The 22,194-nt window shown below is 39.4% G+C and overlaps 1 protein-coding gene across 3 annotated transcripts in view; it reads right to left on the bottom strand.

Annotated features, from left to right (window-relative positions):
- Positions 1–1,486: 1,486 nt before the first annotated feature.
- The window catches only part of BTG4 (BTG anti-proliferation factor 4), a 30,750-nt gene continuing 10,042 nt past the window's right edge, over positions 1,487–22,194 (bottom strand). For all 3 annotated transcript variants that reach the window (XM_077112996.1, XM_077112994.1, XM_077112995.1), the window contains 4 exons: positions 4,100–4,388; positions 3,913–4,005; positions 3,479–3,686; positions 1,487–1,712 (listed from right to left, as the gene is read on the bottom strand). In XM_077112996.1, coding sequence (XP_076969111.1) covers positions 4,308–4,388 — 81 coding nt within the window. In that variant the 3' untranslated portion in view covers positions 1,487–1,712; positions 3,479–3,686; positions 3,913–4,005; positions 4,100–4,307. The remainder of the gene's footprint in view (positions 1,713–3,478; positions 3,687–3,912; positions 4,006–4,099; positions 4,389–22,194) is intronic.

The following is a 22,194-nucleotide window of genomic DNA, read 5'->3' as shown; positions in this document are numbered from 1 at the left end:
GTTTGGAGCCCTTGTCAGCCCCCCTAACAACAGGAATGGAACCCAATTCAGGGCAGACATAGCCCCCAGACTCCCCACCTCCAGGCCCTAGATTTCAATCACCCCCAAGTATCTCAGCAGGATGGAGGGGGAGGAAGAGGGGCCGCTGTGAAGTGGTCAGCCCAGGGTGCCTGCCTTTCCCTCCACTGCCCATCCCTCATGCTTCCTGAATCGCATAGCTGAAGGCTGCTGAGGAGGCCTGTGCGGCCCTGGAGTCCTGCTGCCTTCAGGAGACCCAGAGGAGAGCCAGAGCCCTGAGCACACAGAGCAGCCCAGAACTAGGTGGGAAAGCAGATTCCCCTGGTGCCAATAAACTACTGTACCCTTTCTTCTCCCCTCCGCCACCCTCCCAAGGTGGCTGCTGTCACATGGCCCTTTCCTATCCCCTCTGCAGCAGACAGAGAGGAGTGGGAACAGGAGACCCAGGTATTGCAAAGCATGCAGAAGTTCCTGCAGAGTCTAGGGCAGGCAACAGAAAAGCTCAGGCAAGCAGCTGCCAGGCTGCAGGGCCAGGAGGAGATGTGGCTACAGCATAGCAGGAGTCAGAGCCCACTGGTCTGGAACCACTACAGGGAGGTAAGGCTCAGAGGCTGGCAAGGGATCCAAGTGGGATGAGCACAGCCTCCCATGACATCAGATGTAGCTTTTCAGGGCAATGTAATATTTGGGGATAGGTGAGCCCAAGAAGCAGTGGGACGGGCTGGGAGCAGGCACAGAGGGGAGAGAGAGAAGCTCCATTTTCATTTGGGCATTACGTTTCCTGTGTTTTCTAGGTGGTTCGGCATCTCTCCAATGAGTTTCAGGAGGTGGTGAGGGAGAGACAGAGCTTCCTGGATCGTGCCCTCCGTCAGCTGCAGTACCAGCGGGAGCTGAGCCGCCTCCAGCTCTCGCACAGCCAGGTACTAACCTCTGGACTTGGATGGGGAAAATATGTATTTTCATCTTTGATGGAGCTTTCAAAGAGAAACTCCCAAAACAGGCACCTGGAAGTGATGGGAAGCAAACACAGAAGTAGGTTCTGATTATTTCATCCTAGATTATCGCCTCAGGAACCCCTGTGTGTTTGGAGAATTACCCTGGAGACATATTCTATGGAACAGTCACCACCTCCCTCGGGGGCAAGGCTACTGCCTGCCCCATGTTGATCCCGTTCCTGAAGAGCCTCACTGTAGTGCTAGAGGGAGCTCAGGGCTGCGGCCAAGGGCTGGAGGAACAGAGGCCGGGAACAGGTGAGGATGGCCACCATTTCAAAGTTCCTTCTCCTGCCCACCCTGGCCATGCTTCAGTAAGTTCAGTTGGCTAATACTGCAATTAGGGCTTCAGAACACCATGGGAGTGTGGCCTCAGGGTCTTCAGGCAGTGTGCAGAAAAACTCAACGTATTAGTTATCTATTGCCACGTAACAAATTAGCCCAAAATTTCATGGCTTAAAACAACATTTATTAACTCATAGTTTCTGTGGGTCAAGAATTTGGGTGCAGCTTAGCTGGGTGCCTCTGGCTCAGGGTCTCACACAAGGCTGTAGTCAAGGTGTTGGCCGGCACTGCATTCATCCGAGGCTTGACTGGGGGAGCATTTGCTTTCAAGCTGCAGTCTAGGTCCTTGCGGGCGATGGTCAGAGACATCAATTGCTTGCCACGTGGACTTTTCCACAGGGTATCTCACAGTAGCAGCTGGCTTCCCTCAGAGCAAGCAGCGAAAGAGAAAGGGTAAGCAAGGAGAGGCCACAGTCTGTCAGTAGCCCCATTTTATAAGTGATAGCCCATCACTTTTGCCATATTCTCCTAATGAGCAGTGAGTCACTAGGTCCAGCCCACACTCAGGGGAGGGGATTATAGAAGATCATGGATGCATGTTGTGGGAATTATAGGGGTCGTCTTAGAGGCTGCCTTTTATAATCAAGGCTATGTCTAGCTGCCTTTAACTTTGCCCACAGTCCTGTTCCTTCACTCCAACTATTTTCTTTCCCTCTGTTCAGAGGCAGATAGAGGACTGCCTCTGGACCTTGTCACTCTTCTCCACCCTGAATAAAACAGACATCTGGTCCCAGGCCCACAAGGAGAGAGCTGAACTGCAAGGGGACATGCTTCACCAGCTAGGCAACCTCCTTTTCTCTGGTACCCCTGTCATCCACAGTGGTGCAATGGTGGCTCAGTGGCAGAGTTCTCGCCTGCCATGCTGGAGACCTGGGTTCAATTCCCATTGCCTACCCATGCAAAAAGAGAAAAAACTCATCCAACACCTTGAGGGCAGTGCCAAAAGAGAGATGCAGGGGACAGATTCTGGCGTTTCCAGAAGGGATGATCAGTGTGTTTCAAAGAAAAGAAGGCTTTGGAGGAGAATAAATTTATGTTTCTACCATGATGATAGGAAATACTAACTCTGAGCCCCAATTTTTCTCTTGACTGGAAAAGTCAAAATATTTACAAACTGTCCCTTTATATAAAAAAAAAAATGTTTCTGACCCTGGAACTTGACCAATCTTGTTATCAATTCCTCCTGTCTTTGTGGGGAAGCCAAGAAAAGGGTGGGCAGAGACGTATGCTATTCCTTTACAGTTCCCACCCCAACTTCAACCTCCTTTGTCTTACAATTGTATTGGCTCTATAATTTTCAAAGAAATTTTATAAGCTAAATTATGTATTTACATGATAGTGGAAGATTAATTCATTTTTATAGATGAGATTTAGAGAATTATTAACTTATTTGTTATGATAAAGAAGTTAAATAACTTTCCCAGGTTCATACAGAAATCAAAACTTCTGACTGCTACTTCAGCATTCTTTCCTATACCCTGCTACCTATCCTTTTTTCATTGTCCTCTCAAGAAAAAAAAAAGAATAAAAATGTTTAAAGAGTCAGGCCCATTAGAGACAATTTTTCGGGGAAGTAAAATTTTTAATAGAGCTAACATTTATGAGTGGTCATTGTGTTCCACACACTGCTCTAAATGCATTACATTTATTACTTCTAATGCTCAGAAAACAATCCTATGAGACAACAGAAAAAAACAGTTGCCATCTTCTCTGGGACCTCATTCTGTCCTTCTGGCTCCTCTGCACCTATGGGCTAAGACTTAGTCACTTTTCCATGAAGATGAGCAGGAGAGGCTGAGGCACAAGGGGATGGATGGATGGATGGATGGATGGATGGATGGATGGATGGATGCGTGGATGGGTAGGTGGGTGGGTGGGTGGAAAGGAGGGTGGGTGGATGGATGGATGGACGGACAGACTGGCAGGTAGACGGGTGGATGAATGGATGAATAGATGAGTAACATATGGTTGCAAATAAACATTCACCCAAGTTGAATGTTGTTGTTAACCTAATGTGACTACAGAAAGCTCAGTGAATATGTTACTGGTTTCTGATGATCTCTGCAGACCCAAAAAGCTCTTTGCAGGATCTCTCAAAACCTCATACAATACAGAAAGAAGACCTGATAACTGTGCAGTTGGAAGACCTTTCTGCCAGGGAGTTTGTGGTTTATCAGGATGGCCTCTTCATCCTGCACCTCCTCATCCCCCAGCTTCATGTAAGTCCGGTTTCTGTCCTCTCTGTGGAACGGTCAATCGTAGCAGCCAAGGAGGTCAACGGTGACCAGGAAGGGGGCTTTGAGGCCATGGATATGCCTTAGGACTGAGAACCTGAAACAGGGAACTTTTTAGTCTCTCCTTTAGTGGGCCTGATGGAAGTCATTTTATCAATTTGAGTCTAATGTTTTGAAGGATATAAATAATAGATAGAATAAATTATTTTCTATATGTCAGAAAACATTCTAAGAATTTGTGTGAATTAACTCTTAATTGTCACAAAAATTTTCCCCATTTTAAAATTGAGGATAAAAGGCACAGAGTGATTGAGTAAACTTACCCAAGATCACACAGCCGAAAAGGTAGGTTCAAGGTTGCATCCGGACATTAGGGCTTCACAGCCCTCAGGCCTGACCACTATTCTTGTCCACCTCTGTTTAGAAAAGTTGTAAGTTGATTGTCATAGTTAGCAGAATACTCTTCTGAGTATTCTGATATCTTCTTTCCATTTTCCTGAATCTACTCACCTTATTACAATTTTACTTATGTTCCAATGCATTTGTCTTCCATTAATTTTGAGGATGCTATGTAGCTGAGCTAATTGAAAATTTCTTAGCAAAAGAATAATTTTTGTTTTTCGGGGTTTTTTTGTTTGTTTTTGCCTTTATATTTCACCCCTTTCAGGCTCCAGAAATCACCTTGCAGATTGCTTCTCATCTTCCTTCCACACAAACCTCAGACAATGCCATCCAAGTTTCCTTCTTCTATCAGGTGCTGTACCGTCATTCCCAGACACAGGTTATAGAATTCTGGGATCTAAGAAAAATAAACAAATGAAAAAGAACAAATGTTATAAAACATTTGTTCTCTTTCAAATCCTGACACATTTTATTCCCCATTGGAAATAGTCGTTTAGCTAAGGAATAATAAATTTTGCCGTGTAAGAGCTCTCTCTAATCAGTAAAATGAATATGTCCTGGCTTATGGCCAGAGAATCGTAATGGCCTTGTGCCCATTAATAAATCTCTGTCATTCTCAAGGGGGGGGTGGTTCCAGACTGGAATTTCCCGTAAGGTTTATGAGCCCAGCTTCAGGAAATCCTGCACAAACAGCATCTTTCTACAGAAAGCAATCTAAATTGTGTTGTCCTGACAGTTCCTCAAATATGTAGATTGGAAATACCTTACTGGTAACTCTCAGCCAGTGAATAAAGAACTTCAACACTAGTGAGAGTGCACTGGTAAACAGTGATCATGAGAAGAGGAACCCTAATTGATATAGGGAACAAGGAAATGGTTTATTCCTGACTAGACTGTTAGGGGATTTAATAGGATGAAAAATTATTCATATTGTATAATGCTTTATAGGTTATCAGTACTCTCTAGGCATTATTTCATTTATCCTCAAAGCAACTCTATGAAGAAGGCAAGAATATATCCCCATTTTACTGATGGGGAATCAAATACAGGATTTGCTAAGAGCAGCATGCCGGGTGTTTGGCCATACACCTCACATACATTCTCGTTTACAACTTGCAGCAGCCCAGTCCTGTGGGGTAGGTAGTCTTGTTATCCCCATTTTATGGATGAGGAAATTGAGGCCATGAGAGGTGAAGTAACTTGTCCAAGGCCACAGAATCAGCAAGAGCTGTGATCAGGTTCAGATGTATTTGACATTAAACCACTAGAGTCTGTGCTGCCACCCATAGCTGATTCAGAGGCCCTAAGAGGATTCAATCAAGGGCTGTCTGATTCCAAATCACCTAAGGCTTTTCTTTGCCAATTTGTTGCCTCTTAAGAAAATAAGCAAGGATGCTATTTCAAACCAATTAGGCAACATAGGAAATCTGATAACTTGATTACAGCAAAGGCATAAAAGAAAAAGAAAGCCTGAGAGCCCTTTAAGGCAGTGATTCTCAAACTGTGGTCCTTGGACCACGAACATGTACTATCTGGGGAGCTTGGTATAAATGGAAATACCTAGGTCCCACCCCAGATCAACAGAATCAGAGATACTGGGTTGGGCCCAAAGAATAAAGTTACTCCCTTGTGATTCTTATTCACACTTACATCAGAGAACAAACTACTTCAGGAAACAGTGATTGAAGGCGATGGATCAAAAACAGAGGTACCTAAGTAAATTTGCTCTAAATTTCTAATAAGTTTGTTTGCTATAAGATGAGGGCAGCAGAAAAATTGGGAGATGGAGGAAATCATTTATTCGGAGAGTTGAACTAGAACACTAATTTTTCCCTTGTCATCTACATCTTCCCTTCGGTAAATTTCCATTTCTCTGACTTATCATGATTCAAAAATTATTTTAAACCCTATAAAACTAGGAAAAGAACTAGGCAGTGGAAATGTTCCCTCGGCCTCACATCTTCTGCGTTTGGGTCTTTTCTCCACTCAGAGTGCGGAAAACAGATTGTTTGTGGGGAGACAGAGTTTGGCTTCTGTAGGAAGCTTTGTCCTGCTATTGATCCACTGCCTGGCCCACATTGTGGCCAAGGACCTCGACCATGACTCCAACCCAGTCTTTCTGAGGTTGTTTTATGAGGTATTTATAATACTCAAGGCTTTTTGCTTCTCTTTTTTTTGTGTCTTGGATCTGATTCCCCAGAATAACAAATGCTTTAAGCTTTGCAGCATTGCAAATCTACTTTAAGCCCCACTGGTTGTCTGTGGTTCCTCATGCCTCGCCGGCAAGAGGATTTTCCTGATCAGGTTTCCTGTGGCATATGACAAAATGCATGCACCACTCTGTAAGCATTCTTGAGAGAAGCAATCTTCCCATGAGAAGTCCATCGTGGCTTTCTGTGGATAATTATTTAACCATCAGTAAATAAGCCTCGCCGGAATTGCTAATGATCATATAATGATCATGGTGAGGGCAATTGGGGATGATAAACCTCAAGCCCCATTTTTCAACTATTATTTTGAAGCCCTAATAGCAATTGCCTACTGAGCTGTCCCCCTCAATTTCTCTTCCTCGAGCAGGGGCTAAAGGTTTATTTCAAGGAAGCATTCTCTATCACACTGCAAATGTCAGCAGTTTCCCGAGACAGTAAATTTGGCCAAATCATAAGTGCCATCCTGCTGGAAGAGCAGCCCCTCTTTGAAAGAGAAAGAGATCTTCTGCCTAAACTCTTTGAAATGAAGCATGAATCTCGCTTGGAGACAGAGTCATTGGAAGAGGTAACTAACTTAATCGTAGGTCTCCCATAGTCTTGATTAAAACTGATTTTGTCAGAGAACAAATGCCTCAGTGGATGACCTGTTAAGATATTTCTAGCCTAGGGGTATTGGTACATTGCCTTGATATTCAGCCTGCTTCTCAAAACACAATATTTTAAAAATCTTATCTTCTACAGGGCATGCAGTGTTATACAGCTCTTTGAGTCCATGGGATTGTAAATGTGGCTACATAGCAATTTACTTCATGACCCACTGACATATTATCAATAAGTAAGACAGATTTCCAGCCATAAAATGCATTGTGACTGAGAGACTAAATTTAGATGCCTAAGTAATAGCATCTTTACCCAAACTTACTGTGTGCTGTTTTCTGTACGAACTTAACATTATAATTATTATTATTTTTTTTTTTTTTTGCATGGGCAGGCACCAGGAATCGAACCCACATCTCCGGCATGGCAGGCGAGAACTCTGCCGGCTGAGCCCCCCCTGGCCTGCCCAACAGTATTCTTTTTAATGTGTTATTTAAAGCACTTTTGTGAAAAATATCACCTCAGCCTTTTAACTATTAAAAATAAAAGATCATTAATTTTAAGTCCATGATCTTAAAAAGGCCATTAGGTTATAAACAATGGTGTATCTTTTTTTTTCACTTTTTGTATAAATCTTTATAACTTTCAAAGTATACAGAGAGAGAGAGAGATTCATTTGATCCATTCAGCAATTCTGCAAAGTAGGTAGCATACCTAATTTTAGTCATATTTTATAACTAAGAAAAGATTAAGCAATTTTCCAAAAGTCATGAAGCTATTTGTGGTGGTGGATCTGACACTAGAATTGAGATTCCTGACTCCTACGTAAATGTTCCGTATACATCTCTCTGTATTCCAATCTCCACCAGTTACTAAGTCAACAATTTATTTTGTGTTTGATATTGATGTTTTTTAACATGTTTATTGTGAAATATAATGTATATACAAAGAAAAGAAAGAAAAAGCAATAATTTTCAAAATACACTTCAACAAGTAGTTACAGAACATACTTCAGAGTTTGCTGTGGGTTACCATTCCACTATTTCAGATTTTTCCTTCTAGCTGCTTCAAAACACTGGAGGCTAAAACAAATATCAGTATAGTGATTCAGCAGTCATACTCATTTATTAAATTCTGTTTTCTCTATTATAATGCCTTCTCCTTTGATCCTTCTCCCCATCTATAGGGATCTTTGGGGGAGTTGACCATTCTGACTTTTTCATGTTAAGAAGAGGTGTTGAAAATAAAGGATAAGTGGATATAATTAGTCGATAATCTTGAAGAGGTTTGTTCATCTGGGTTTCAGAATTTATCTGGCCTTGGAACCTTCTGGAAGTTATAGGTTCCAGGAAAGTAAACTTAGTGCGTGAAACTTTTGTAGTCTCAGTTCAAGCCCTATGTGTTGTTTTTTTTTTAAAACATGGGCAGGCACCGGGAATCAAACCCAGGTCCTCTGGCATCACAGGCAAGCATTCCTACCTGCTGAGCCACCATGGCCTGCCCAAGCCCTATGTGTTCTTAAGAGTTAATAGGAGTGACGTTGGTTGGGGGTTGGCAAACCACCACAATTAGCAATATGTTGATGATGTTTTAAAGTACTTAGCTCAAAACTGTTGGTCATCCAGACCACAGAATTCTGTTATACTCCACCTCCCAGAAATCACAGAGAATGGTTAGTTTTGTCCTCACTTGGACTCATCCAATCACTTTCTCTTCCTCAACATTTTTGTCACTTGGTTTCCAAGACACCTTCCTTCTCTGGTTTTTCTCCTACCTCTCTGGTTGTCCTTTCTCAGTCTCCTTTGCTGATCTCTCCTCTTCTGAGACAGATCTTTTCATGTTGGAGGACCAGGGTTCAGTCTCTTTTCTTCTCTGTCTATATTCACTTCTTGGATGTCACATAATTATGTCCAAAACCAAATTTCTGATCTTTCCAAACCTTTTCCACCCAAAACTTTCCCCTATCTCAATTGATGGCAACTCCATTCTTCAAATTTCCTAGGCCAAAGTCTTCCTTGAGCCCTCTCTCTGTGTTACATATAACTACAAGCATTCCATCAAGAAATCCTGTTGCACTACCTTCAGATTATGTCCAGAATCTGACCACTTCTCATCACGAACAATGCAAGCCATGGCCATCTCTTGTTTCAGATTGCTGTAATCTTTGCTAACTGGTCTCCCTGAGTTCACCCATGACACTTCAGCCTATTCTCAGCACTATGGTCAGAGTTATCCTTTCAAAATGAAAAATCAGACCTGCTAAAAATCCTACGGTGGCTCCCCATTTCACTCAGAATAAAAGCCAAAATCTCCATGTGTCTTCCTTACCCCCTCACCTACTACCCTATCCCTCATTCGAATACTCAACTCCAACTACACTTTTCTCCTTGCTGTTCTTCAAACACACCAGGTACACTCCACTCATAGGGATTCCCACTGCCTATAACACTCTTTCCTCGAAGACAGTAGTTCTCTACTAGGAACAGTTTTGTGCCCTGCAGTACATTTTTGATCATCACAACTGGAGGATGCTGCTGTCAACTAGTAGGTAAAGGCTAGGGATGCTGCTAAACATAAAATGCAGAGGAGACTCCCCTCACAACAAAGATTGAGCCAGCCCAAAATGTCAATAGTGCTGAGGTTAAGAAACCCTAAACAAATGATGCTGAGCTTAAGGAACTAGTTAGAGCCTGACTAACTCCCTTACCTCCTGCAGGTCTCTGCTCAAATGTCACCCTCTCAAGGAGATTTACTCTGACCATCTATCTTAATTTTCAGCCCTCTTTAGCCTCCTATTCATCAGATTTCCTATACCCAGTCTATTTTTCTTTATATATAAGCACTTTCTAATATGCTAATTTACTCATTTATTATGCTTCTGGTTTATTACCTCTCTTCTCCTGCTAGAATGGAAGCTCCATGAGGGCAGGGATGTTTGTCTGTTTCCTGATGTATCCCAGATGTCAGGCTCATTGCAGGCCCTCAATATATTTTTCTGACTTAATGAATAAATTGAATTATATATAAGTACCTTAATTCTATATTCTGAAATACCCCAATCCATCAGAGCTAACTTATGAAACAGATGATAATGGGCATTTATTTCATTCTTATCACATGCTAGATGTTATGCTAAAAGCTTTACATATGTTATCTTATCTAAACTAAAGGTAGGTGCTACTTTTATTCCTATTTTACAAGTGAGTAAACAGAAGGGTTAAAAGCAACTTGCCCATAGGCTGAGCCCCCAGTCTTGGGGTTTGTTCATATGAAACCTAACCCCGCAAAGGATAGGCCAAGACTACTTAAAATTAGCCCTAAGAGTCACCCCCAAGAGAACCTCTTTTGTTGCTCAGATGTGGCCTCTCTCTCTCAGCCAACACGACAACGAAACTCACTGCTCTCCCCCTCTCTACATGGGACATGACTTCCTGGGGTGTGGAGTGGGACAGAAATCCTAGAATGAGCTGGGACTCAGCACCAAGGGATTGAGAAAACCTTCTCGACTGAAAGGGGGAAGAGAGAAATGAGACAAAATAAAGTGTCAATGGCCAAGAGATTCCAAACAGAGTCGAGAGGTTATCCTGGAAGTTATTCTTACACATTAAATAGATATCATCTTTTTAGTTAAGGTGTAGCAGAGAGGCTGGAGGGAACTGCCTGAAAATGTAGAGCTGTATTCCAGTAGCCATGTTTCTTGAAGATGATTATATAATGATATAGCTTTCACAATGTGAATGTGTGATTGTGAAAACCTTGTGTCTGATGCTTTTTTTAAATTTTTTAATTTTATTTTTTTAAATACCAAAAAACACCAAACAAATGCAAACATTCCTATTTTATCATTCCATTCTACATAAATAATCAGTAATTCACAATATCATCACATAGTTGCATATTCATCTTTATGATCATTTCTTGGAATATTTGTGATGCTTCTTTTATCTACCTTATGGACAAATGAGTAAAACATGGATTAAAAATAAATAAATAATAGGGGGAACAAATGCTAAAATAAATTTAGTAGATTAAAAAAAAAGACAAAGAATTTCATTTTACTTCAAAAAATAAATAAATAAATAAAACTTGCCCTACAGGCGGGCCGCGGTGGCTCAGCGGGCAAAGTGCTTGCCTGCTATGCCGGAGGACCTTGGTTCGATTCCCGGCCCCAGCCCATGTAACGAAAACGGAGAAACAAAATACAATAAAACAAGAAAATGTTTAAAAGATGTTTCCCTTTCTTCCTCTCTTCCTTCCTTCTATCCTTCCTTCCTTCTCTCTGTCTTTCCTTTAAAAAAAAAAAAAAAAAAAACTTGCCCTACAAACTCCAGATGGGTCCCTGAACCAGATAAGTCCTGAAACCTAGAAGGTCCAGCCTCTCCAGACATCAGCTAGTTCCATCTCCCTACCCTGTATTATTGACAGCCCCTTCCAACATGAAAAAGTTAGAATGACCATAGCCCAAATACCCCTAAAGAGAGGGAAAGAAAAATCAAATGTTATAGAGTTATACAGAGGAGCTAGGTTTTAACAAATGAATATGATTGCTGAATCATTACATTGATATTTCTTTTAGCCTCCAGTATCTTAGGGCAGCTAGAAGTAAAAACCTAAAATTATGGAATTGTAACTCATACCAAACTCTGAAATCTGTTCTCCAACTAATTGTTGTGCTATGCTTTGAAATTTATTGTTTTGTATATATGTTATTTTTCATTTAAAAGTCAATTGTGGTGTTAAAAAAAATACTTATTCCTTCTAGCCTCCTATATTTTGGAAAAATCAGAAGGAAAAATCTGAAAGGATGGTATGGTAGCCCATGACAAACTCTGGGATCTGTCCTATAAATACTTGTTGAAGAGTGCTTTAAAAACTATTGTTTTTTTCTCTCTTTGCCTTGTATGTATATTATACAATTTTAAAAAGTTAAAAAATTAAAAAAAAAATAAAAACTTGCCCAAGACTTAGAGATCCTTGTGGAGCTAGACTGCTAGTCCTCTGTCAACCACTAACCATGAAGGGTTCTCATTTTATTTTAAAAGCAGAATTATAGACAATAATCTCAGGTCCACATTCCAGTTACAAAGATCTGGAAGTACTTAAAAGAAGTGGGAATAAGGGTTTTAACTGTGTTCTCCACAGTCTCTACAGTATATTAAGAAAAACAAAGACCTTCTCCTCTTCACCAATATGGAACATTTTCTGAAAAGTATACTCACTGTAGAGCAACAAAACCTAAGAAAACCAGAAGATCAATATGGAGGTAAGGAGAAAGTAAGATGCCCTTACAAGATAAACAGCAAGGTGACTTGCTATTCACCTTGAAATTTATTATGTGTTTTGGGCCCTATTTATAATTTATCAGAATGAAGAATTAGGAATTAATGGCCATATGAATAGATTACATCATCAGTAACTGCATTTAAGGACTTTCCCACTAACAAATGGTAGATCTTAGATTTCAGAATTAGAAGGACCCAGTAGATCATAGAGTTTATCCTTCTACCTTCCAGGCAGGTGGAGTATTAATCCTAAAGAGCAGGAGCTCATACTTGGCCCAGTTTACCCCACTGGAAAGAAGAGATAAAAAGCAACTACGATTTAAGTCTCCTGCCTTCATGCTATATATATCATAAGAATGCCTACTGCTTTTTTCTAAAAGATTCTTAGCCTTTGTTAGCATTTGATCATAAGCATTTAAAAAGTCAACCAATAGCATTTTTTATTCCAAATTACAAACATCAATATTTTGTAAGATCAATGGATAATTTTAGCAAAGAGAGAACACCCACATGCCTTCATTTTTCTCATGCAAGGTGGAGACCTGCCACACTGAGATCCAGATCAGCAACCTAAAGGAATAACAGAGCCCTGACCCCAGTCCTGGCCTCCGGTATCTAGGGTGATAACCATTCTTTTAATGCTTCATTAAAATACAACACAGCTTTTAAAAGTTCACAAATCATAAACGTGCAGCTCAATGAACTTTCCAAGGCACACACTCCCTTATAACCAGCATCCAGGTCAAGAAATAGAATACCACCAGCTTCCCACACCCCTCCACGCCTCCTTCCCGTCACCAATTCCCCAAGAATAACCACTATCCTGACTTGGGAGATTATATATAGTTCATGACTGAGCAAAAACAATTTATAAATAGAATAAAAATATGAATTACCTTAAGCTTTATGTTTGAGATTCACCTATATGGTTGCACATAATTGTAATTTGATGATCCCCTTTGCTGTAAAGTATTCCATAGTGCAAATATATTATTCGCAATTTATTCATTCTAGTTGATGGGCTTATATTTTCCAGTTTGAGGTTATTACGGATAGTCTTGCCACAAATATTCTTATGTATCTTTCAGTGATTATATGCAACTATATACTTTTGTTTGGCATATATTGGAACTGGAAACCCTTAGTCTTAGGGTATTGTGGTAGTTAGATTAGTTGTCAACTTGGCCAGGTGAAGGCACCTAGTTCTGTTGCTGTGGACATGAGCCAATGGTAGGTGAATCTCATCTGTTGCTAATTACATCTGCAGTCAGCTAGGAGGCGTGTCTGCTGCAATGAGTGACATTTGACTTAATTGGCTGGTGCTTAAATGAGAGAACCCAATATAGCACAGCCTAAGCAGCTCAGCATTTCTCATCTCAGCACTAGCAGCTCAGCCCAGGCCTTTGGAGATGGAGAAAGAAATCACTCCGGGGAAAGTTGTTGGAACCCAGGGGCCTGGAGAGAAGACCAGCAGAGACTACCCTGTGCCTTCCACGTAAGAAAGAACCTCAGTGGAAAGTTAGCTGCCTTTTCTCTGAAGAACCAACAAAATAAATCCCCTTTTATTAAAAGCCAATCCGTCTCTGGTGTGTTGCATTCCAGCAGCTAGCAAACTAGAACAGGTATGAATATGTTCAGCCTTGGTAGATACTACCAAACTAGAATTCTAAGGTGCTTATATAAATATATACTGCTACCAGCATAAGAGTTTCGGTTGCTCCCTATCTCCATCAGCATTTAGTATTTTCCGTCTTTATTTATTTTAGCCATTCTTCTAGGTGTGTGACATCTTATCATGGTTTTAATTTGCATTTCCCTGATGACCATTGAGAATGCTTCATATACTTATATACCATTTGACTATCCTCCCTTGTGAGGTGCCTGTTCTGGCCTTTTGCTCATGTTCCATTGGATTGCCTGCTTTTTTTTCTTATTGATTTTATAGAAATTCTTTATTCTGCAACTATTTTTCCTCATTCTGTGCATTATCTTTTCAATCTTCTAATGGCATATTTTTCAAAATAACTTATTAATGCTTATTTTTTGTTTTATTTTTAGCTCTAGAAAGAGAATTGTGACCCCATTTTAGTATGCATATTAAAAAGAAGTCAGAAACATCAATACATCTGAGGAAGCTGAGAATGAGATTTAAAAATATATATTCATGTATGAATCACAAATATATACCATAATTTGGTGTGTATATATAACATGAAAGGGACTAATGTCCAGCAGAAGATTAAAAACATGACATTTTCACTGTGTAAAGAGATTATTAGTCTCTGTCTTAAGTTATTATTTTAAAAATATTTACTGAAGCTCTTTCTAGAACTGTGAAAGGTATAAATTATATATCTGTTCATTTACCAGGCTAATACAAAATTGTTATTGAGTGACACAGGTAAATGAATATATTTTCACAGTATTTGGAGAGCAATCTAAGATGTGAGTATTTAAGATGTAGGTTATATAGGATCCACAAAATTCATTTGCTGGCCCTGGTTAGAACATCGAAAAGAGAGAAGCAGTCATCTTTCACGTAGCTGAAACTGAAGTTTCAGGTGAATTTGAGTACTACTTAGGAGGGACACACCATCATGTGGATTCAATGTAAGCAAAACAAAGCAGAAAAAAATTCCAAATACAAACTCCAAATCAAAAGCAATGGAAGCCCAGATTATAAACCCAAGGCATACAATTCAAGCTGATTCTTTACACGGAAAATTCTCAGAATTGTGTTCCAGGTTGAGTAGCAAAAGGATCTTTTGGTACAACAATTGTTATTGAGTCTCCCAAGCAATGCAAGAAAGGCAGGCTAGTAACGAATTAAAGCTTTAATTTAAATAAACATTATTTGGGTGAATAATTGTTCTAGTTTGTTAGCTGCCAGAATGCAATATACCAGAAATGCAATGGCTTTTAAAAAGGGGAATTTAATAAGTTGCTAGTTTATAGTCCTAAGGCCAAGAAAATGTCCCAATTTAGACAATCTATAGAAATGTCCAATCTAAAGCATCCAGTGAAAGATACCTTGGTTCAAGAAGGCCAATGAAGTTCAGAGTTTCTCTCTGACGTGAGAAGGCACATGGTGACCACAGTCAGAGTTTCTCTGTCATCTAAAGGGCATATAGTGAACACAGTCAGGGTTCCTCTCTCATTTGAAAGGGCACATGGAGAACACAACATCACCTGCTAGCTTCTTCTCCTGGCTTCCTGTTTCGTGAAGCTCCCAGGAGGTGTTTTTCTTCTACATCTCCAAAGGTCGTTGGCTGTTGGACTCTGCTTCCTGGTGCTGCAGCATTCTCTGCTCTCTCCGAATCTCCCTCATTCTCCAAAATGTTTCCTCTTTTATAGGACTCCAGTAAATGAATCAAGACCCACCCAAATAGGTGAAGACATGCCCCCACCCAATACAACTGAACAATCACTCTTGATCAAATCACATCTCCAGGGAGATGATCTAATTACAGTTTCAAACATACAATACTGAATAGGGATTAGAAGAAACAGCTGCCTTCACAAAATGGGATTAGGATTAAAACATGGTCTTTCTACAGTACATACATCATTTCAAACCAGCACAATAATGAATGATAACTAATAGTGAATTCAGCATCCATCTCATGCTCAACATTTTTAGCTCTGCAGGTCTTTTGTAGTTATTAGGAGGTGCCAATACATGGCTGAGGACTATAGCTCTAAATTTAACTTTTTTGGTGGTGGTGGCAGCCTTTTGGTTTCAGGGCTGGTCATTTAGTAATCCTTATTGAGTTTAAGTAGTTTGATTAGCAGTCAGGCAAAGGCAGTACCAAATCTGTCAGCCTTAAAACTGCTCTATTAGCTACTATTTCAGTTCAAATTATCTGCTGCTGAATTAACTAAGGTGAACTTAAAACGTTTGAAAATGGATAGAGATGATGGTAGCACATTATTGTGAGTATAATTAACTGTGAATTGTGAGTGAATGTGGTGGAAAGGGGAAGTTTAGAGTCATATTTGTCACCAGAAGGAAAGCTGGAGGTTAAAACATGGCAAAGTACAACACAATGAATCTTGTGTTAGACAAGGACTGTGATTAACTGTACTAATATTTAAAAAAAAAAAAAAGCTCTTTCTTGCATTAGGACAAATGTATGGCACTATTATAAGGAGTTAATAGAGGGGATATATGGGGGAAATGCACCTATTGCAAACTATAGACTAGCATTAACAATAATATCTTAATATTCTTTCACCAATAATAATAGCAAATATACCACACCAATACTAGGGGTCAATAATAGTAAGGTAAGAGGTATGGGATGTTTTAGGTTCTTTTTTATTTCTTTTTCTTGAGTAATGAAAATGTTCTAAAACTGATCATGTTAATGAGTGTACAACTGTGTGAGGATACTGTGAGCCACTGATTGTATATTTTGGATGGATTATGTGAAGTATGACTATACCTCAATAAAATTGCATTTAAAAAGCTACCTGCTTCTAAAATTGACGGTTTGATGGACTGTTGCCTTTATACATGATGCCCGATGAATGGACATGGCTGAAGGATGCTCTAAAGAGAACAGACTGGCAAACAATGGTGTATACATATGATGGAATAATGTGCTGCCACAAATGGAATGAAGTAGTGAGGCATGCAACATTGTGAATGAAACCATGGGACATTTGGTGAGGCAAAATAAACCAGAAACAGAAGAACAAATATTGTATGGTCTCCTTTAGAAAATACTTATAAGAAAACAGGGGCCTAGATTGTAAACTCTTATGGCAGTCACATTTAGTCCGGAGTGGTCATTGTTATTTCTGGATTTTGAGAAGCTGTTTTATATATGTATAATCTGGTATTTAGAGGTAAGAATGAAATCTATTAGGCCAGGATTAAGGTAATTTAGACAACAGGGGAAAGGAAGACACCGTCTATATTTTAGAACCTCTTCTACTCATTGAGACCAAAGGAAGAAAGGCTTATTTTGTCCACATAATTTTCTGTAGCACATACTCTAACTCAACCTGTCTGGATAGTTCATTTAAACAATCCAATCACAGGGAGCCCAGAATAAGAATGGGAGGCCTTTAATCTTGTAATAGCGTAATGTAATGCCTGGATAAATCCCAGAGTATATTAAGCAGATAATCAAAAAGTATTGACAAAGTCCCTTGAGGGATGGGAAAAAAAATAGGGAACTATTAAACTTTACCACTGGGAGAGCCTCTGATACTGTGTCAAACATTAGGGACACTCAAATCAATAGGCCAAGCCCCTGATTTTGAGCCTTGCTCTTGTGAAGCTTACATATATAGCTGAGAAGCTTAACTACCTATAGGTATGCCTAGGAGTTACTTTGGGAGGACCTCTTTTGTTGCTCAGATGTGGCCTCACTCTCTCTAAGCCCAACTCTGCAAATGAAATCATTGCCCTCCCTCCTACATGGGACATGACATACAGGGGTGAGTCTCCCTGGTGGCATGGGAGATGACCCCCAGGGATGTCCGGCCTTGGCACCATGGGATCAACAATGCCATCCTGACTAAAAGGGGAAAAGAAGGGTAACAAGGTATCAGTGGTTGAGAGAATTTAAATAGAGCCAAGAGGCTACTCTGGAGGTCACTCTTACGCAAACCTCAGTGAGACATTGCTACCTATCGTAATTTGCCAAACTCCAACCGAAACCATTCCAGCCAATCTTAAAGGACACCTAGGACAATATATAAGATTCTGGGGTAACCACTGGCCATGCACTAGTATAACTTTCCAGAAACCTACAACCTCCAGATGGATCCCTGGACCAGATAAGTCCTGAAACCTAGAGGGGCCAGCCTCTCCAGGACATCAACTAGTTCTATCCCCCATCCCATGTTATTGACAGTCCCTTCCAATGTGAAAAATTTAGAATGGGCATAGCTCAAATACCCCTAAAGAGTGGGGAAAAAGATCAAAGTTGATGGTGGAATTATACAGAAAAAATAGGGTTTAACAAACGAGTACGATTCCTGAATCATTATATTGATATTTCTTTTAATCTCCAGTATCTTAGAGCAGCTAGAAGTAAAAGTCTAAAATCATGGCGTTGTAACCCATACCAGACTCTGAAACCTTTCTACAACTATTTGTTGCAATGTGCTTTGAAATTTATTGCTTTTTATATGTACATTTTTCACAAAAAATAAAGTACATTGTGATAAAAAATAAAATAAAAGAAATATTATAAAACTTCAAAAATGTTACCTGCTGCCTTCATATCACAGATAGCAATAAAATATAGTTGCCTCTAAGAGAGAGCTATACAGCAGCTGTTCTGTCTCATCCATGATCTGGAAATTCTTAAAGCACATCCTTCAACCAATGCATAAGAGCTTTACAAGATTAAAGACCACAAGGGCTTTACAATGGAGGTAAATCTTAGTTTGATTTGATAAATACTGGGTATATGTCCTCAAGAACTTTATTTAGCTTTTTACAGATATTATGAAATGTATTTCCCAGAAAGCAAAATGAAGATTAGTTAAGCCAATATACAAGACTCTTCAGGTTAGTTAGGCCAAGAGACTGGGGCCTCTGGGAGAGATGGGAAAGAACAAGTAGTACAGAAAGTAGACATTGTTCTTATCTCTTCCCCATTCTTGGCTGAATCAGGTACTACCAGAATGTGATCCTATTAATTTCCTGGCTGGCTTCTTGAACCCTCCATTTGATTTCCATTAATATACTAACAGCTGCAGGCTTTTAATAATCACATGCTTCTTAATGGAAATGCCACAGATTACAAGGCAAAGGTCATCTTCACTTTTCTGCTACATTATGTATATTTATTGCTGAATCAAATCAACAGCAAGCCTCTTTTTTAAAAATGCTCAGATTCTACTTATCTTTAAGGCATTAGCTTGTATGAATACACATACATTCCACTGGCCAAAAAAAGGAAAGAGACGAAAACCTCAATTAATGTAGAAGTCAGATTTTACCAACTGTTAACAAAAAGGACCCTTTCCCAAAAATGTAATAATTGCTTTCAGATGACTTCATATTTCAAAGGTGGTACATGTGATGAAATATTATTTAAAAATTGAGTGAAGTTCTGAGCCATATTACAACATGGATGAACCTTGAAAACGTGCTTAGTGAGATAAGCCAGACACAAAAGGACAAATATCATACGATTCCACTTACATGAAATATGTAAAATACAGAAATTCACAGAGACAGAGTGGATGACAGGTTACCAGGACCCATGGTTAGGAGGAGGGAGATGGAATTATTATTTAATGGATATGAGTTTCTGCTTTGAGTAACAAATGTTTGGTAATGGATGCTGTTAATGGAAGCACATTTACAACACTGTAAATGCAATTAACCATTAAATGGTTAAATGGCAAATTTTATGTGTTACAAAAACAAGTGGTATATAAACATCTGCTTTGGTGAAGATAGACTACTCCTCCCCTTAAGTACAACTGACATTCAAGGGCACTGTACATAAAACAAACACAAGGTTCCAAAAGGTATAGAAAAGGCAGACCAGCTAGGGACCTCAGAACCCAGAAGGACATGATGGTAAATTCCTTGAATTTTCTTTTTTGCCTTATATTCCAGATTTAGAACTGAAGCAGCCAGCAATACATAAACACCAATGTGTGCCGACCAAAAAAGCCCCAGCAAAATCTGCTCTCCCTAGCCAGAGGCCAAGCAAAGGAACAACCTAGCAAGACACAAAATTTTTACTTTACCCAAACACCACAGAAAAAAATATATGGTATCACCGCATCCACACCAGCAAAGTTTGAGCAGGAGTCTAGACTTCCACCCTTGCCTTAGGTGCCTCAACCTCTCACCGACAGAAAAGGTGGTACCAGAAAAGGTTGAACAGAAGCTGAGACTTTTTTCCTGCGGGGCGGTCACAAGCTCCCATCCTACCCTGTAGTATCAGAGAACATCACAGGAAGAGTCTCGACTTCCACCAACACCTGGCAGTAACAAAGCACCCCCCCCCCCATCACCCTCCCACCACCACCACTACCACCTCCATGCTGTAGTGGCCTCATAGAAGGCTAAATAGAGAGTTAGGACTTTCACTATTACCCAACAGTAATAAGGTAAAATTACCACCCCCACCCCTTCCCCAGTGCAATGTTAGCAGCGACGACATGGGGAGCGGAACTCCCACCCCCACTCAACAGTAACAAAGAAGGCCAGGTATCAGTGGCCTTCAGGTATCAGTGAAGGCCAGGACTTTTATCCTCACTGGGCAGTAACAGGCAGTATATCTCCTTCCCCCACTGGAGTGGTATCAAAGGAAGCCAGCTTAAAACAAAAAATGTGAAGTACGATCCTGAGTCTTCTAATACCAAACATGATCATATTTCAATTAAAAAAAAAAAATCACTCATCCCAAGAACATGAAGATATCAAAATGAATGAAAAAGGACAAATGCTAAAACCAAGATAATAGATATTAGAAAATAGGTTAAAGCAGACATCATAAAAATGTTTCAATGGGCAATTACAAATATCATTGAGACGAATGAATAAACAAAGTCTCAAAGAAATAGAAGATATAAGGAAGAACCAAATGGAAGTTTTAGCAATGAAAATACAGTAATCTAATTAAAATTCTCCATCAAGAGACCCAACAGCAAAATGGAAGGCACAGAAGAAAGAATAAGTAAACTGGAAGATGGAATAGGACTTACCCAAATCGAACAAAAAAGAAAAAAATACAAAATAAGTAATTATACAGGACCTTGGGAACCTGGAAGGCTGTAGCAAAAGACCTAATGTTCATGTCAGTGGAGTCCCAAAGAGGGCTGAAAAAGTACTCAGGGAGGAAAGAACGTGGTAAACAAAAATATGGATAACTACAATAGTTTCTTTCTCATTTTGAGATTTTTTTCTAAATTATGTTTGATGCTTAAAGCAAAATATATATATATATATGTATATAAAACACATTGTCTGATGTGGTTCTAAATGTTTATAGAGGATATATTTAATACAATCATAAATGGATGAGATAATGGGACACAAAGGGAGATAAGGTTTCTATACTTCACTTGAACTGGTAAAATGATGACATCCATCGAACAATCACTAGAAAAGTAGGAGAGATATGTAGTGTTTTTTAATGTAATTCTAAAACAAATGCTCAAGTAATACACAAGGACGCAAGAAAAAAGAAAACAGAACAAACAGAAAATAAAATATCAAGTTTAACCCCAACATATCTTTAGTCATATTAAATGTAAATAGTCTAATTGTACCAATTTAAAGAAATTGACAGAGTGAACCAAAAAAATGCAACCCAGCTATAATATGCTACCTATAAAAAAGGTATGACACTTGAGTATAACAATACAGACAGGCTGAAAATGAAAGGAAGGGAAAAAGTTATAACATGCAAATCTTAATTTAAAAAAAAAAGCAGGAATGGCTCCTTTAATACCAGATAAAGTAGACATAAGAGCAAAGCAAATTACCAGAGACAGAGAAGAATATTACATAATGATAAAAGCGTCAATCCACTAAGCAGACATAGCGGTCCTAAATGTGCATGCATAAAACAGCAAAGCTGAAAAATATGTGCAGCAAAAAGTTACAGAACTGAAAGGAGATACAGATTCACAATTTAAAGAGGCTTCAACCTCTTTTTCAACAATTTATAGAATTAGGAAGAACAGCAGCAAGGATGCATGGGAACTCACCACCACCAAACAACAGGATCTAATCAACATTTATAGAACAATCCACCCAACAATAGCAGAATATATATCCTTTCCTCTAATAACAGAGATATACCAGGATAAGCCATATCTAGGACCATAAAACAAACCTCAATGAATTTAGAAGAATTGAAATCATACAGCACATACTCTCAGATCACAATGGAATCAAATTAAAAATAATAAAAAAACATAAAAATAGATAAATCTCCAGATACTTGAAAATTAAACAAGACTTCTATGTAATCTAAGGAAAAGAAGTTTCAAGGGAAATAAAATTGAACGGAGTGACAATGAAAATGCAACATACCAAATTTTATGGTGCACAGCTAGAGGAGTGCTCAGAAGGAAAGTTACAGCACTAAATGTACGCATTAAGAAAGAGGAAAAGTTTCAAATC

The sequence above is a fragment of the Tamandua tetradactyla genome, chromosome 8, assembly GCF_023851605.1.
Source record: "Tamandua tetradactyla isolate mTamTet1 chromosome 8, mTamTet1.pri, whole genome shotgun sequence".
In the NCBI taxonomy this organism is placed as follows: Eukaryota; Metazoa; Chordata; class Mammalia; order Pilosa; family Myrmecophagidae; genus Tamandua; species Tamandua tetradactyla.
The sequence above is the reverse complement of the archived record's forward strand: the minus strand, read 5'-3'. Positions and strand labels throughout refer to the sequence as shown.